Below are 18,156 nucleotides of genomic sequence, written 5' to 3'. Positions count from 1 at the left end.
CGAAATCATATTTTTAACTTTATATGAAACTTATTTGAGGAACTCTCATATTTAAACCAACTCCCAAAAAAAATCCCCACAATTTCTCTCCTATTTAATTATATGACCTTTTGTTATTTTCATAATGTCAATAGCAATACTATTGTGGTTTAAAACACTGGACACTAATTTATTTAATACCTTCTAAAATAACGAAAGTCGAAATCTACTTTTAGACGAAAAGCATATTCAAACCGAGTTTCGTTATACGAAGAACCAAAAAACTAAGTAACAAAAACTCATCAACAATATTCTGTAAAAAATAATTTGCATGACTACTTATTATATATTAACCCAACACAACCAATTATGGATATATATGTTGAGACACATAATTTATCAAGCACAAGACTATAATCAGTCATTATACACCAACTTCTCATTATAGTCTATCATCTATATCATTACAATTATTTATGATTTTATAAATAGTGAACGGATATCCGATTTCGTTAACAAGTGAGCTGGCAACACACTGTGTCGGGTTGAGTTTATAATGAACTTGATTGAACCATTACAAGAAGATTCTTTCTGTAATTTATGTTTTCATCCTGAACCCATAATCCTAATGAAATGACTTAGTTATTCCTTATTAAAAGTTTTGCATCTTCTTTTAAATTTGCAGACTGTACAATGTAGTATGTGTTTTTTTATTTTACATTATCTTGTAAATTTGCTACATTTTAGATTATCCATTTATATTAAGGATTGTATAATCCAAAATGCAAATTTGTAATATAGATTTTACCATCCAAGATGTAATTTACATTTTGAATTGTCTTTTAAATTTTTATCATACAATTCAAAATGTATATTTGAATCACAATTTGTATAATCTATAAAACGTAATTTACGTTTTGAATTATCTTCCAAAATTACATTACAAATTATATAATTTTGAAATGTAAATTTGCATTAGAATTGTATGATTGTATAATCCGAAATATCTACAAATTTTAGAATCTCAAACTATAACTAAAACACAAAAAAAAAGTAGACACTATAACTTTTTATTAATTCATTTAATTATTTGGATGTCTTCATTTTCTAAAAAGTTTTAATTGCGTGATAACTTTTGAAAAAAATTATTCAATTAGGTTATTTTTAAAAAAGAAATTACTAATTTCATTAACCAAATGCCAAGTCAATATGTAATTTTTTAAATTTATTTTTTATTTTTTTTGTCAGTCCTTAGTGTGACATGACAGTGTCATTTGATAGTGTACGTGTTAAGTATGATCGTCTTTATTTTAATTTAGTTTTATATTTGTCTTTTGATTCAATTTGATAGTAATTTTTCTCATAATGAAATAATATTGTTCCTCCCAATAAGACAAAATTAATTAGTTGTATAAATGTTATAATTATATTTGTTAAAAATTTATTTTTAACACATCATAGTGTATATTATTCATTTATGTTTCAATTTCAATTTAATTTTTATATATGTTTTTTGTTTAAATGTAATCTCAAATTTTCTCAAGCAATATTATCAGTTATTTAAATTGAGACAAAATTTATTTGTTGTATAAATATTATATTGATATTTTTATTAAAAATATTTTTTTAACATATTACGTAATTATTATTATATATATATTATTAATTTATGTTTTTCTTAATTCATGTTTCTTTTATTAGATTAAAACTAATTAAGTATATATATTTTTTAAATAAAAGAATATTTAAAACTAATATATTATTAGCCAATGTGTTTTTTATAAAAATAAATAAATTAAAACTATTTATATAAATAATAAATTTCATTGGGCCAAATTTATTATCTGTATACTAATATATTATATAATAATTTAGTAGTTAAAAGACAAAAACTAAATTTAGAACTTTGTTTTTTAAAAGAATAAAAAATTTTGAGAAAAAATTAAAAAAAAACCACCATTAACATGTGACATGTCAAATGAAACTTTTTTTAAAAGTGGAAACAATTTGATATACACTCCCACTGATTGGAACCTATCATGCCTTATTAATTTCAGTGTGGGTACATTTGAAATTTTAGAAAGTATAGGATGGAGGGAGAAAATACGGGGTGCAGGAAGAAATTCTCATTACGAGATTATCAGCACTCACCACGCCACCATAAACCAAAACCCCATAACCCATGGCTGCTCCTCTTATTTTCAGACAGGCTCTCCTCCTTCGAGTTTGTTTCCATAACTACCAAAGCTTCACCACCGGAGCTGTCGCGGTGCGTCACAGGCCGTTGTGCAGCGCCACCGCCAACTTATCGTCGGACGAAGCCGGCGAGAAAACAAAATCTAGCGGCATTAGCAACAACTCCTTTGTGCGGAAAGCTCAGTTCCCGTCTAGTCAGTCGCGGTGGGAAGATGACCCTGACTACCGGAAGTGGAAGGACAAAAAAGAGGAGATTCTGAAGGACATCGAGCCTATCATTTTGCTCGCCAAGGACATTCTCCACTCCGGAAGGTCGCTTCCGAATTTCATTTCTACAAATATCTCAAGTTGATTTTACTTGTTTCTTAATATATTATGTGTCTCACACTTCAGGTACATGGACGGAGAGCGATTGAATATGGAGGACGAGAAAGCGGTTGTTGAGAAGCTTCTTGCGTACCATCCACAATCTGAAGATAAGGTTGGATGCGGCCTTGAATCCATTATGGTAAGCGCGCGGTCTGAATAATGTCTTCGTTGCGTACGTCGTCGTTTTGTAATAGAAATGCTGTTTTCTCTGTGATGTGAATGTGTCATTACTGTGGTGGCTTTACTATTTCTTATCTTATCAGTTTGCAACTTCTGACTGTAGTAGTTGTTCCAAGTGCTTGTTATTTCTGACTGGTTAAAAACTACTTAAAATATTCCAATCGTGCAATTTTTTGTGTTTTTATATCATAATATGACAAGATCGTATGTTTCTCACCCATTTCATATTTAAGTAAACGTCTTTTAACCTGAATTTTAATTTACATTTCTTTGATAAGCATTTCTAAGACTTTCATTTCAACATGTTTGGTGGCTTGTTTTCATCTACACCCCTTGGACTATTTTTTTTTCCCTTTTGGAGGGGGTGTATCTGTCACAAGTCATATGACATCACTTTAACAAGAATGTCCGAGCTTAGTTTGAGCACGGTGGTGGTTGCTCTGTGGGGGTTAGAACCTGTGTAAAACGGTAAAACTATGGTTCCTGAACGGGCAGGTAGACTTGTGGTTTACTTCTGTAAGATACTGAAATCCATTAAACGTTCTCCACAACTGCCAATAAGGTTTCACTCAACTGCCAAGATTGAACAATGTCCACAATCCACTAGAAGGTCCTGGGTTCATCCTTTCTGTTTTTCTTTCCTTGAAAGGTCGTTGTAAGTACTTCTGCAAGACTTTGCTTAGTCATCTTGCTTATCTTATCCTTAGAATAGGGCCTCTTCTCCCAAACTTTTTTTTCTGCCAAAAAAAATAAAACCTATATCTTGGCTCTTTTCATGTTGGTTTATGAACTTTGTTCCTTTAATTTGTCTGGCTGTTTTAGTTTTGGTGTAAATTTTGGTGGTGAGTGAAAGAGATGGGCAATTTGTCTTCTGGATTAGCAAGGGTAAGCTTTGTTAGCAAAGGAGGAGAGTGGAGAATCCAAATTTAATTTGTTTGGCTAGAATAGGTTGCCTACTCTGTTATTACCCACACCTAATTGAGCCAAGTATTATTCCCTTCAATTTACCCAATGTTACTGTTCATGGCATTTAAACAGCCACTAATCAGTTCTTTGAACCATCCCATGGCTTCTAAGTTCACCATATCCTCACATATATCTATCTAATGTTTTAGGTTTGAATTAGAGACGTTAAATCAAAATGATGAACCAAGTACTATAACCTTTACCCGTCTAAACTAAAGATGCGGGTTTCATTCTCACCACTTGATTATAATCTATATTTATTCTATTTAAATTTATCTTTTTCTGAAAGAATGAATTTAGAATTTTTAATAATCGATGTATTCTCGGCCATTGATCCACCTCTAATCCAGACTCATTAAATCCGAAGCCCTTTCCTTGATGTCAAATGTACTATGTAACACGAATACTGAAACGAACACTAGACGCAGGCACAAATACTTCGACTTAAAATGTAGAACATGAGACACGAATATGTATATTAGGTCATTATGGATTATTTAATTAGCAACCAATATTTATGTATTCAAAATCATATAAACAAGGTTTGTCAAATATAATACTCTGAACAAATTGTCAATACAAAAATGAATCTAATCCATCTATCTAACATCCAAAAAGTGAAAAGAGGATATAATTCATATAGGACATTTCATCCCCTTCTTGATCACCATCATTGAAAAAAACATTTTAGTCAAAATTCATTTAAGACGAATTAACAACTTAAAAAATTCCACATTACATGAAGATATGATAGGAGACTAAATAAAAAAATTATCAATAATAATATGTAGTCTAAATATTCGAAATCATATAAGATATTTTCCTTATTCTTACATTCACAATAGAAACTTATGCAATAAGTTTACAAGTTTATGGGTTTTTTTAGAAAATAATTGTATTTGTCCTTATTAACATTGTGTTGGAGTCATGTCAAAATTTTGGAAAAAAAAATGTCTTTTGAATTGGGCATTTCACATATACATGTCAGACATGGAGACAAACCTATTGAGAGGCATGTATGAGCTTCATAGGTTATTACAAATTGTTGAGCGGCTACTCACCTTAATCAAATAATTATAGATGAAGATTGTTGTTTCAATTACCACTCACTATCAAGCTATTGCGAGTTGAACTAACCGTGAAGATAGGCGTTGATCTAGATATTGGGAAACACACATTATGAAGTGAATAGTTAAGCAGTTAGGAATTAATTTTATCTAACTCGTTATTCTTTGATTACCACCAATTCTTTCATTCAAATGCATTAGAACAGGTAGGATCCAGTAGTTTCATGAAAACTTTTTCTTTTATTAGAATCATATTTCTTATATGAAACTCAAGTATAAGAAATATTAGATTTTAATCACAGATATCTGAAAGATATAGTTCCTAATCCAAATCTAGCATTTAATCCAATGACCAAATACCATTTGTAATTCAAAACGTAAGTATCAATTCAGTGGTGATCAATCAAAGGAAAACATTAACAGCAAACTTAGAAAGAAACATCGACCGAATAAAATTGATCTAAACTCTAGAAGAGTAAACTCTATTCAAGGTCAAGTAGAATTCATCCTTAATTAACCCAGGGAAAGTTAGAAATACATGATAAAATGAACAAAAACAAGGAAAATAGAGATGAGAAAAGAATCACCGTAGCTGTAGGAGTTAGTCCTAGGATGAGTCTGCACTTGAAGATGACATATTGTAATTTGGAGTACCCTCCCGTGCAAAAGTTCAAATTTCGGGTTTGAATTGTGTTTTGGTATTGTTATATTTAAGTATGATTGCTTAGCAAAGAAAATTCAGCATCGACTGATTTTTTGAAAAAAGATCAGACTGTTGTGGGCAAAAATGTTAGGCAACTATAAGAGAAACAGACCTGGCAATGACAAGCTTCAAACAGATTTTGCATGGTGAGCAGTCTTCACTAAGCAATAATGATGGAACATGGGATCTTAAAAAATAAAGGAAATTTAAGATAAAATTGTGATATCCCTATAAAAAGCCAAACAAACTTTTAGTAGAACTCTTAATACTAATATACATCCTCAAATACTCGTAACCTGTCTCCTGATAATTACTAATTGTGCAAAATGTACATTTAATTGCTAATAATATATTTAAGAAACTCTTTACATGACTGCTAGAGTTATATTTCCCATCTCTTTTCCTTTTTATAAATTTAGTTCGAGCCTTGATTAGATTACATGTCTAAAAGCTGAAATTATGAATAGAATTTTTAAATAATTGATATTTGCCCTCCCATTCATGTGGAACGATTTGGTGGCCCAATTTAAATGGCTGCTTTATTTCTTCTTCATCACTAGACCAAAACTATAATATGAAAAATGCTAGTTGATTATTTTTTTTTTATCAGCATGCTAGTTCGTTAGTAGTTTGTTGAATACTAGTTTCCATGAACCGATACTGTATATTTAAAGTTGTAAATGATTTCCTTTTGATAAATCTTCAAATTAATGTAGAAGTTATGTCAGAACCATGTTGACAAAAAGATTCGGCCCCTTTATCTACTCAAGTAAAATACTAGGTTTAATTGTACTTTTAAGCTCTTTAAACATTTTCCCAATTCAATTGCAAAGTTTTATCCTTTAAGTTTTCAGATTGTTTCGAGTAACTCCCTTTATCGCGCACCTTGTTATTAAAGAGATTCTCTTTTGATTATTGGTGGCATTGTGCAATACCATTTAATTGTAAGCAAAATCATTGAAAAAAGGAGTTCCTCAAAAGAATTTGATTTCTTTCCAGCGAAAAAAAATGTGTTTTTGTGGAGCTCATTGCAAAACTGACATAGGGAGTAATTTATAGTTAGTATAACTATGCGGACAATGTTGTAGAAATTAAACTAGAGTACAAATCAAATTGCAAAAGTTAAAATTGCAAAAGGATCTTTTATAGACTATGCATTTCTGTCAGTTTTGTGCTTGGTAAGGTGTTAAGATTTTTCATTCTTTCTTACTTTCCTTGCCTTTTGAAGGAGCTGTGATCTTCTATTACTAATTTACTATCTACGTTACCTCCTCAGTTAGATCAAATATACTTACTGATGCACCTCTCATAAATAATACATTATGTATATTTGTGTGGGTCTTTCTGAATTTTCAGATATTCTCATTTACATTTTAGCAAAATAGATATACTTTTGTTCTTTTATTGGCTTGTTATGTTAATTTTGATCAAATGATTTTGTGCTGATCGGTTCTTGTTTAAGTGATCCTAAAAGTCTGTCTTTCAAAACGCATTATTGTGGAATAAAGCACTTCTTCCTTTCTGGATTTCACTTCATCCTTTAAAAATGTGATTGATTTGATAATCATTTCTGAAGACCAAACTCCCTCCTTTCCAATTAAAATTTGGTAAATAAGGTCATTAATCTTGTAAGATGTCCATGTCCTTGTACTTTGCAAGGGTAAAATCCTTTATCTCATTTTATTTTTAAACTATCAACTCCTATGTATTTCCCGTACATTTTCCATTTTATTAAAATTTACATGATTCGAACATAAGATAAGACTGGAACTTCAGCCATTATTTTTTTTTGGATTTTCTTGTCAGTGTTCTGCTTTGGTTACTCCCCAAAGCGGAAAAATAGTGCAGGATATGGATATGTGACTTATTTTGTTGTAGGTCGACCGCCATCCCCAATATCGACAGTCAAGGTGTCTTTTTATTGTAAGAACTGATGGTGGCTGGGTTGATTTCTCCTATCAAAAGTGCCTTCGGGAATACATTAGAGATAAGTACCCTACTCATGCGGAAAGGTTTATTCGAAGACATTTTAAACGTGGCAGTGGTTGATGTATATATAATGGAATTTGGTTACTTTGGTGTGATCATAGCTTTTTACATATGCTTTTCCCTCTAAATGCTCTCTGGCCTACCTATACTGTCAATTGCAGTAGATACCCATTGATTGACTGGGATATCAAGCTTATTATGAAAGAAACAGAGAAAATTATTGAAGTGGGCTTCACTTTGTTGAATTATATGTTTTGTAAAACATTTTATTGGGCATGCAAATTGGTGGTTGGGTAACATTCTGGTTGGCAGTAAGGAATGGAATTTTGTTGTCTAATATTGTAAGAAATTTACTAAAATTCAATGTCATTCTATAGTCAGAGCATATTTTTATTGTTGCGTGGGCTTCAGCATTTGAATTTAACCCCGTAATTTTTGGAGGATGCTTTCAACCTGAATTTGGATTCATTCCCAGAGATTCACATAATCGTCACAACGAGGTTAGAAAGCACCCGGAACCCGTAAAAGTCTATAAAGTGATAGGGAAGCCTAGGGTTGTACTGCGTACCAACTCTGGATTATGGGTCTTGATTGAGGTGTCCTATATCCAGCTCTATTAGTCACGGGACATTTAGGAGTGGTTGAGATTCGACATGTACATGTCAATACTCGGCAAGGGTCAAGCTCAACTAGGTTCAGTAGGAACCTCTGCCAAAGTCAAAACAAAGAGAAACTATGTCTGGCTGCTGCTTTGAGATTTTTAACTGAATCATGTTAGTCTTGATGACAAGTCAAACATTCGAACAAATTTCCTCTCTATCAGTATTACCGTCAATAACATATTCCCCAGGCTAATATGGCTTATAACTTCACCAAGGGCTTAGAATCAATGCCTACAAACTCGAATGATTTTTTATTCTAAACCTTTAACAAAAATTTGAAACTTTAGCATCAATAATAGGAAATAACATAGCCCTACGGTCTCCAATTAAGCTACTAACTTCTTTTGTCTCATATTCCTCCCATACTCCAAATATTGATAGCAAGGATAGAAAATAACGTGATCGACTAACCTACTATGGTCAGAGTGGTGGGGTCCAGTGAAGATGTGACTCGGTCTTTTGGTAGATTTACAGTATTGGAGGCTAAGATGGTGGAGGGTCGGGGATTAGCCAGAAAAAGGATGTTCTTTCACTTTATAAAATAATTGACACATAATATAGCGGTGTTTCGCTTAGATTTTTTTTTTTACATTTTAATGAGCATTATTATGAGTGTGGATATTCTTTTTTTGCTTCAGGTTTGAAAGTTTGATTTGGTCGTGGGTGTTAACCAAGTGACTTCAACTCGAGGGGAGGTACGTTTGATTGTGAATAATCTTTAAAAATTTGCAAAACTTAGAAAGAATAATTTCAAGAACCAATATGAGATTAAGTTGGCAATACCTAGATGGATATAAAATCACTAACGCATTGATCAGATAGCAAAATAATGACTGAACTTTTATAATTCGATTCAGACCAAATGTGAAGGATACCTGTAAACTTACTATATCGTTGCAAAGGATGCCTGATAATGACAAACCATTAACAAAATTCACAACCCAAAGGCAAGTATTTTAAGAAGAGTAAACTCAATTTGCCTATCATTAAGAATGTATTTGGGCGAACTGACTTCTTAGGAAAAAAATTCTTTGTAAATTAAAATTGATATATGTATGAATTAAAAATAAAATTTTTAAACATTATATAAAAGGGCTTATAAAACTGTAACTTTTCTTTTTCATCTTCAAAATCTAAAATTAAAAATAAAATAAAAGATCAGCTAAATATCTCAATTTAGAAACCACGTGGTTCAGCATTTCTGCAGATATGATCGTATTTTATTTTCTCCCTTGGGTAAAAGGAGTTTCCCATAGTAATAGCATTTGTCAATCTTATGAGAATGAAAAATGATTTTTTTAAGCTCTTAAATTTTTTACCTTCATTTAACATTATTCTTATTTATTTTTTACTTTCTTCTTTCTTAAAAAATACAAAAATTTATATTTTTATATAACCGTTTTATTCTTATATTCTATGTCAAATAAATATAAAAATGTGTTATCATAATGTATTTATATGAAAATTAAACTTAGAAGATCACTCTCTTCGAGAGACTAGTATAAAACCACATTATTTAGAATAAAATAGTAATTTAATCAAATTAACTTAAATAATATTTAAATTTCAAAATGCATGTCACGAATATGGAATCGAGCTACAAGCACTACGTCAATGATTCACCAATAATATCATGAGAAGATACTTTTTTACTTAGCATTAAGTTTTGATTATTTTCTATATGCACATGCAAGAATGGCAAAATCTGTAGCAGGAAGAAAAAATCCATTGAAAGTTAAAAAAACTCTTAGAACTTAACAGAGTAACATGACATCGTTATAACTGATGTTATTTACCAAAACCCTTCACTTTCTAACCTGCTGCAGACTTATGTCAAGTCTTATGATTTGGGTGGTTCGCCACTTAAATCAAGCAGGTTGTGATTATGATAATCAGACGAAGTTCTTCTTTACTCATAACAAAGTCCTTTTTTAAAAAAAATAAATAAATCCTGTTTAACCTAATCAGTTAAAATTCCCCCTTTTAGTCAAAAGTCCTTATGCATGTCCACTCTGTGATATATTCTTTAGGTAAAACTGCAACTTAGCCTTTGATATATTTATTTGAGAAAGATCTTTATCCCCTTTAAAGCAGTTAAAATGGATTGTCAAGGAATCAATTATTTATTATATACAGTTAAATAACTATTTCTATACAAAAAAAAATAGTAGAAAAGTTAGAAATATAAAATTAATTTTTATGTAAACTAAACTTAATTTAAGTCCAAGCTGATCTATATTTACAAGAAACTAATTTATACACAAATTAATTTTAATTTATAAAAATATGACTCTTTTATTTAATTTTCTTATAAGTACTTGAACATGCCATAAACAATAATTGAGCGTCTGCAAGCATATGCTTGGGCAACTACTATTTGTGGATGGAGTGGCGAAGTTCTTCTACAATAATGCAACAATATGAATCCTCAGTGCAATTGACTTATGCCATGACTAAATAAAGAGCAAAATTTCCACACTTTTAACATGACCATTGACCACTATTACACGTCAATTTCAATCTATCTTAGTCGTTTGTTACCTTTTATTATTATATATTTTAACAGATGATCATGGACAAAGATTTACAATCTTCTACGTCAATAATAAACTTTTTTTATTTATTTTATAATGAAATTTGTGTTGGGTGAAAAAGTGAAAAAGAGAGGTAAAAAGCAAGAGGTGATGGAAGTGAACATTATTTGAGTTCATTCATGGTAGTTATGTTATGTTACCTGTGTAGCAATTATGTAGTGTTGTGGTATTTTATGATTACTGTGAAAACATTATGATTAAGCTCTGACTCTGTTGCGGACCCTTCTTCAGTCTTCAACCAGCTGGATGAAGATCTTTGTGGCCCATCGTCTTCCATAACTCACACACTCAAACACTGTTTTTTTCTTAGTACAACTTCCCAGGGAGGGATCCTCAGTTTTGGACAAATCAATAAATTCAAAGAATTATTGTACCTCAAAATAACCTTCTCATTTTCTCATCCCTTCTTTTCATTCCCACAACTTTAATATTATAATCATTTTTCTTTTCAACACCTCTCCTCCCCCTTACCATCATGCTTTAATTCATTATGGGCAAATTTATATCTTATATTTTAGGCGTTTGGTTAAATAAAATTAATGCACACAACTTTTATGAATTTTAAAATTTTGTGGAAAAAATCAAGATATATAACATTTACTTTGTTGAATTTACGAACGTGCAACTTAGCTCGTAATATAAATCGGTTATCGATAAATAAATACATAATTTTAAATCCTTTGCAATCGGTGAAAATTACTTGTATAGATAATTATTTTTGTTTGACGTTTATATCAAGTGCATGGGAGACAATGTAAATGTTCACAAAAGATAAACTATTTTTAAGTTAAATGATTTATTAGTTGAAATATTTATTAGAGTAAGAAATAATTGAATTTTTTAAAGCCAGGTAGAACATGGTTAAAAATAAATAAACTTTAGACTAACTCAAATTTATAAAATTGATTTGTAAAATGATTTTTTTTTAACTTGTATTTATGATTGTTAATGCACTTATATATATATATATATATATATATATATATATATATATATATATATATTACGTAACTAAACATTAATTAAATAAATTTTATTAAGATATTATCTATAACTCTGATAATATGTTAAGAAATAAAAACTTTAAACTTAATAAAATTAATTTTGTAAAACTAAAATAAACTTAAAATCAATTTTTTTATCATAATATCAAAACCTAATGCGTTCCTCAATAAAGTTTATCAGTTTAAAAAAAAGTTTATTCATGTGCTTAGTCATCCTATAGTGATAAGATATATAAACATATGGAATATGATAAACAAAATGCATGACAATCCATAAAATTTTGAAATTTATAAGAAACATACTCACAGACAATATCAGCGTGCAAAGTTTGAACAAAAGTTTCAAATGATTTTTAATTTCAATTTCATTGTTAGATGTTCAAAATACTGAAAACAACACAAAACCATTATTCATTAAAAACAATCTAATCCCTATTGAATTATCATCCATAAAAAAAGAAAAAATATTAAAATCTTAAATTTATCTTAACACCATTTGTTCTAAAATGTCAAAATGAGTTAGGTCAATAAGTTTTATTTCATTTTTATATTGCAATATAAATTACGTAAAAATTAAAGGTATAATTTATTAAAAAATCATTAATATTACTTTAACTTTTAAAATATTAAAAAATAGTTCAAAAATTCTTCAACGTGATAATAATTGACCGAGTACCTTTTAATAATTAAATGCATTATTCTGTCTGTTATTTTAATTATCATACAAGAGATTAAGTACCTAGAGAAAATGGTGAAATGATAACTTGCTATATAATATTATTAATTGTCCAGAGCAATAATTACCTTGTCGAGTATCAAAAACAAAATCGAAAAGGTTGACTTGACAAATAATTTACCTTTCTACGTACCTTTTTATCCTTTTTGTATGAAGGAAAAACAAAACAATTTAAGCTAGAGAAAAAATAAAAATATTTTAAGTTAGAGAAAAAAAAAGATAAATAACTGAAATTAGGGAAAATAAAAATAATTGAAGTTAAATAGGAATTAAAAAAATAAAGATAGGAAAAAAAAAGAAAAAAAAATGAGTTGGAGAAAAAATAAAATAGAAAATATTATCATTTTCGTGTTCTATTTCATTTTCGTTAGTTCCCATCAAATAAAATAAGATAAATTATTTTTTAAACTTTGTTTTTTTTTTCACTCATACATTCTCATTTTCTCCTATATTTTCCTCCAACAAAACAATGTGTTATTAACAAAGTATATATGATACCAGAAAGTTTCCTTTTCATAGTAATTTATTCATATGTTTTTAACCAAATGTTCATTTTAATAAATCCGTGAACAATTATTTTGTAGGTATTCTTATGGGACACACAAATGTGTATTTTTTTTTTAAAAAAGAAGAGTATAATTTTTGTTTTATCCACCATGCATAGATCATTTAGACTGGCAAGTGCACGTATAATTTATTCTTTGAGAGTAATTTCATATCATCCTACGAAATCTAAGTCCAGTTTTATGAGATGAGCGAGTCAACAATATAGTGTTTAGAAAGGTAACAGTTGATTAAATCAGTCTATAACCATATATATTATTCAATCAATCAATCTCCAATATTATAAACAAATAACAATAATAACATTAATAATAATAAATAAATAACATTAATAATAATAATAATAATAATAATAATAATAATAATTACACTGTATGATCGATCGGTCCGTCCTCAGTTGATCGCGTGATCAACGTTTTTATCTGTATTTATCTCATAAATCAGATGAATCTCACTAATGAGCAAGTAACTAATCAGTATAACATATGTTAGTTAATCATATTACAAATTGAACACCTTTATAGATAACATATATCTATCAGTTTTTGGGTTATGATTAAATAAACTTTAATTAAAAGTCGAATTTGAAACTTATAAATTAAGACTTTACTATGCTAACCGAACACTTGAGCGTTGGAATATCTTTAAGATGTACTTATCCATGCAGCATGATCAATGAGTGAGGAGAGTGAAAAACAACATAACTTGGCCAGGTTTGAATTTGAATGTGACATGTAAGGATGACAATCGGTCGGATTAGACATAGACAGTGTCTACCCGCTACCCGCATGAATACCGTTTAAAAAATATTCGTAAATATTTTAAAACACACAGTTATCTCAAAATATTTAAAATTTTATTTTATAAAATTTTAAAAAATATAAAATATAATATAAATTAAAATTTAATTTTAATTAAATGTAATACGATAAAATATAAATTAATTTTAATTTTAATTAAATTTAACTTAATAAAATATAAATTAATTCTTTTATTTTTTACAAATAACAAATATCTATAAATATGGATAATATAATACTCACATCAACTTCTTTATAAATAGATATTAAAATATTGGTTACATGTTTATAAAAAATAAATCCCCACAAATATTAATTATACATAACCGATTTTATCTAAAAAAATATCGACACAAATATTTTTCTGTCCTTAACTATTTGATTGTAAACTCCCCAAACAATGATTATTATGATAATAATTATAATAAAAATAATAATAACAATTAAAAAAATAATAATAGTGGTAGTGGTAGTAGGAGGTGTGGAAAGGGTTGATGAGTCCCAATAAAGGTTATGTTCCTTTATTTTCCTGCTCTGAGATTTAATTGGAAGAAGAAATCAAGATCTCTGATCGTGGAGGGAGTGGACATGTCTGAGTTTGACCAGTATAAAGTGCGTGTCGCTGTTTTTGTCTTAGAAAGAAACGGTACATACACTAGCACACTACTTTTGGGAGAAAGTTAGGAAGAAAAGAAAAGAAAACTGATAATCATGTTGTGATAAGAAAGGGTTGATTGCAAAAAATGGGCGAAATGAATGAATGAATGAATGAATGAATGAATGAATGAATGAATGAAAAGTGTTAATTAATTAAACACAGTGAAAGAGTGAGTAAGTGGTGAGATTTCGTACCATAGTTTGGTGCACAAGAGTAAAGGTTGCTTGTTGCGTTAGTGGTGTGCTGTAAACCACAAATTCACCTTTCACTCACTCATTCTGTCTCTTCTCACACCTTCCACTATCACACTAATCACTATGTTTACCTAGCTACTCCTCCTCTTTCCTCGAACATCGAGCCTACAAAACAACCATGTAAATTTCAAAAACAAAACAAAGAAAGCAACGTCTCATCACACCACCACATACTTAATTACACCTATAACCATGCCTCTAATTTTATTTACTTCTCTCTACCTCTGTTGTCTCACCATTTAAGACATGTTTTTAAGGCTTCATCAACTTTATAATCGTTAATAATTTTTACATGCATGGCATGGCTAAGCAGCTAGCTCTGAATCAGTCCTATTCCTACGGCTCGCTGCTCTGTTCCAACAATTTATTGTGATGGGGCAATTGCAGAGACATCTCTTTATCGTACGACGAAAAGAAGAACTGAGTTGTCCTTGTGTTGTGTTATATATTAGTAGTAAATTATGTTGGGAAGTGTATCCTTCCGTATTTGTCACATTGCGTTATAGTTTTGGGTATCTGAAGCACAGGGAATGATACTCACGAATCACGAATCCAAATCACAAATTTCACCCTTTCTATTTAACTCTCTTTCTAAAATCTCAAATACATCCACTCATGCAAACATCCTAAACGCCACGGGGATAACTCTTTTTCTTCCTCCATTCTTTTTACTTTTACAAATTATTAAATTATTAATTTCATTTCTATTTCTACAAATCCCATTTTATTTACTCTATATAAATTATTAAACAAATAGTTAATATCTTATAATCATTATTAGAGAATCATACTTATACACTATTTATTTATAAACTCAAATAGTATTATATTTATTTTTTAAGATTATTTTATCTTCTAAATATTTTCATAGATTTTTTTTTAAGTTTTAATTTGTTTATTTGAATACAATATTTGAATTACTATCCGATACAAAAATATCGTATAAATGACATAAAAAATAATATTGGTTTTCGACGATATATTTGTAACAACAATTAAATATCCTTTTATATTTATTTTTTATGATTTATAATTCTTTCTATTTTATTTTTTAACAATAAATAATAATATAATAATAAATAATTATATTAACAGAGGTCAAATCATCATCTTCTAAACCATATTATTACTAGTCTAACGGAAAATAACAAAACTAATCATTGAATGTCTTAACATTCATGGAAAAATAACATTACTCATGTTGATAAAGAAAATACTAACAAACATTAATATATAATAATTTCAATGAAAAAAAAACTAAGTATATTGTATATCTATGTCAAATTGAATGTCTGTTTTAAGAATATTTTGAATATCAAAACTACATTATTTTTAATACGTGGAAAAAGCTTTTGCTACGGGGAGATAGAGAATTTGCCGTGTGGAAACGATTATACAAATTGAATTTGATGTTCCCAAAATATATAGAATCCCTAAGTCTTCATCGTTGTCGTATCATCTTAATTTGCACTACATCCCTTCGCAAAGGTCAATAGACAAATTTGAGATTTTAAATTGGGAACACAAACCAAAGCTAACAAGGTCCATGACATGCATATTCATTTCATGAAACAAAATTAAACGTATTCATTTTCTTAGGCCAATGTATTATAAAATTGTATACATACTGATTAAAAATCTTGCTTAATTCACCATAATCTTTATCTATAATGGTAAAGTTTATACGAAAGACCACATCGCAAGCTATTGTTATTATAAATAGAACTGAATAAGTGTAACGAAATCACCATTAACACTAATTATTTTAAAGAAAAGTGTGATTATTAATAATTAAATCGTAATTATATTGTTATTAATCTAAAATTTATTCTAAAAACTATAAATACAAGTTTGAGATAGAAAGATTAGTGATTGTATTTAATATTTATTAATTATTCAAACCGCTAAATCTTTCTGATTTTGATATCATAATATTTTCTGGAGATAACTTGCCATGACTTAATATTCAAGAAAGACTTAAACTCTAAAAAGAAACATTAATCAATAATAATTAACCTCCACCTATAACCAGAATAATTTTACTTAAATCCTATTTGTTTTAAATTTTAGTATCAATACTAAAAAATAATTAAGACGATGTTATATTCTCACAATATAATTATGAGAAAATAATAAACTAAAAATTAAATTTAATGGATCAAATCTATATATTTATTAAAGATTTTATATATTTTCTTGCCATTCTTTACTGTTTTGTAAAGGGAGATATTATTATTATTATTGCAAGGTTTGGTATTTAGTTTAGAAATTATAAGTAGTTGGATAGAACCTATGAAAGTCAGAAAGAAAATATTTCGGTATAGACACTCTCTCTAGGTTAATTAGGTTTTATGTCTGAATAGCGTTATTATTGAAGTGATGAGCAAGTGAAAACTAACTGTTTATGCAATTATCAATTAATACGAAGATAATTATTACTAATTGATGTTCTATAATGATTTAATCACAATATACATAATATACACATGTTAAATCTATAATTGTTATTCTATGTTGTTTGTAAAATATTTTATAGGTTAATATTTCTTATACAATAACATATAGTTAAAACGACACTCGTACGGCAAATACATAAATCACTCAAAAGATAAGATATACGGACATTGAAATAACATGAATTTTAAGTTTAAGCAATATAATCTAAAATTGAAATGATAATTTGATGCTTGATCAAAAGATAGTTCTAAACAACCATCTCTCATTTTTATTTTTATGTACTCAAACATTAAATATTTGTGATGATATATAGATTGTTAGAAGATGAGAGACCAAATAATCACGTCAGTGCTCACAACGAATGTATTTTTTGTGATTTAACATTTAGTATTACTATAACTAAAATTTAAGATTGTGTGATACATGACAAAATATCTTACCGAATAAAAATGACGTTATTGAAAAATTCTAAAAAATCATTTTATAATTGTTTTTTTAATTGTAAGTAACCACGTTAACAAAAAAATTGATAATAATTTTTATGATAATGTTTTCGATTGATAAATGTTAGTTTCAAGCAGAATGAACTTTATATAACTTTTTCAGAAAATGTTAAGTGTAGAAAATTATACAGTTTCATTCACGTGTAATTAGAAATCTTATCAATTCAAAGTGATTGAATTGTTGTTTATTATTCTTGGTTTGTTAATATATACATATTTTTGTGTTTGATGTAGATGTTATTCCCTGTCATTATTTTTTTAAAATTAAATCATCCTATATGTCTTCGTGTATTGTTGTAATCCATAAAATTAAATATTTTTTCTTTAATTTTAACGTATTTGTTATTTTTCAAAATTTTGTATCACTTTTGAACTAATATAAGTTAGGAAAGACGAGACGATTAAATAATCAGAGTATATATAATTTATTATTGTTAGTTTTAAAAATTTTCTTCACCAGGTAATTTATTTTGAA

The 18,156-nt window shown here is 28.5% G+C and overlaps 1 protein-coding gene across 1 annotated transcript; it reads left to right on the top strand.

Annotated features, from left to right (window-relative positions):
* Positions 1 to 2,112: 2,112 nt before the first annotated feature.
* On the top strand, positions 2,113 to 7,748 carry LOC124839623 (DCL-like protein). The gene is made up of 3 exons (XM_047315507.2): positions 2,113 to 2,487; positions 2,569 to 2,683; positions 7,339 to 7,748. The coding sequence occupies exons 1-3, from the start codon at positions 2,162 to 2,164 to the stop codon at positions 7,507 to 7,509; spliced, it is 612 nt and encodes a 203-aa protein (XP_047171463.2). The 5' UTR covers positions 2,113 to 2,161; the 3' UTR covers positions 7,510 to 7,748.
* The last annotated feature ends 10,408 nt before the right edge of the window (positions 7,749 to 18,156 follow it).

Source organism: Vigna umbellata, chromosome 2 (assembly GCF_029865625.1).
Source record: "Vigna umbellata cultivar VRB3 chromosome 2, Vumbellata_1.0, whole genome shotgun sequence".
Lineage (NCBI taxonomy): Eukaryota > Viridiplantae > Streptophyta > Magnoliopsida > Fabales > Fabaceae > Vigna > Vigna umbellata.
This window is presented reverse-complemented; position numbering and strand designations above follow the sequence as displayed.

Excerpts from the sequence above, each read along its gene's own strand:
- LOC124839623 (XM_047315507.2), top strand. The coding sequence starts at position 2,162 with ATGGCTGCTCCTCTTATTTTCAGACAGGCTCTCCTCCTTCGAGTTTGT. Across the intron at positions 2,488-2,568 it reads GACATTCTCCACTCCGGAAG|GTACATGGACGGAGAGCGAT; the intron begins GTCGCTTCCGAA and ends CTCACACTTCAG. Across the intron at positions 2,684-7,338 it reads GCGGCCTTGAATCCATTATG|GTCGACCGCCATCCCCAATA; the intron begins GTAAGCGCGCGG and ends ATTTTGTTGTAG.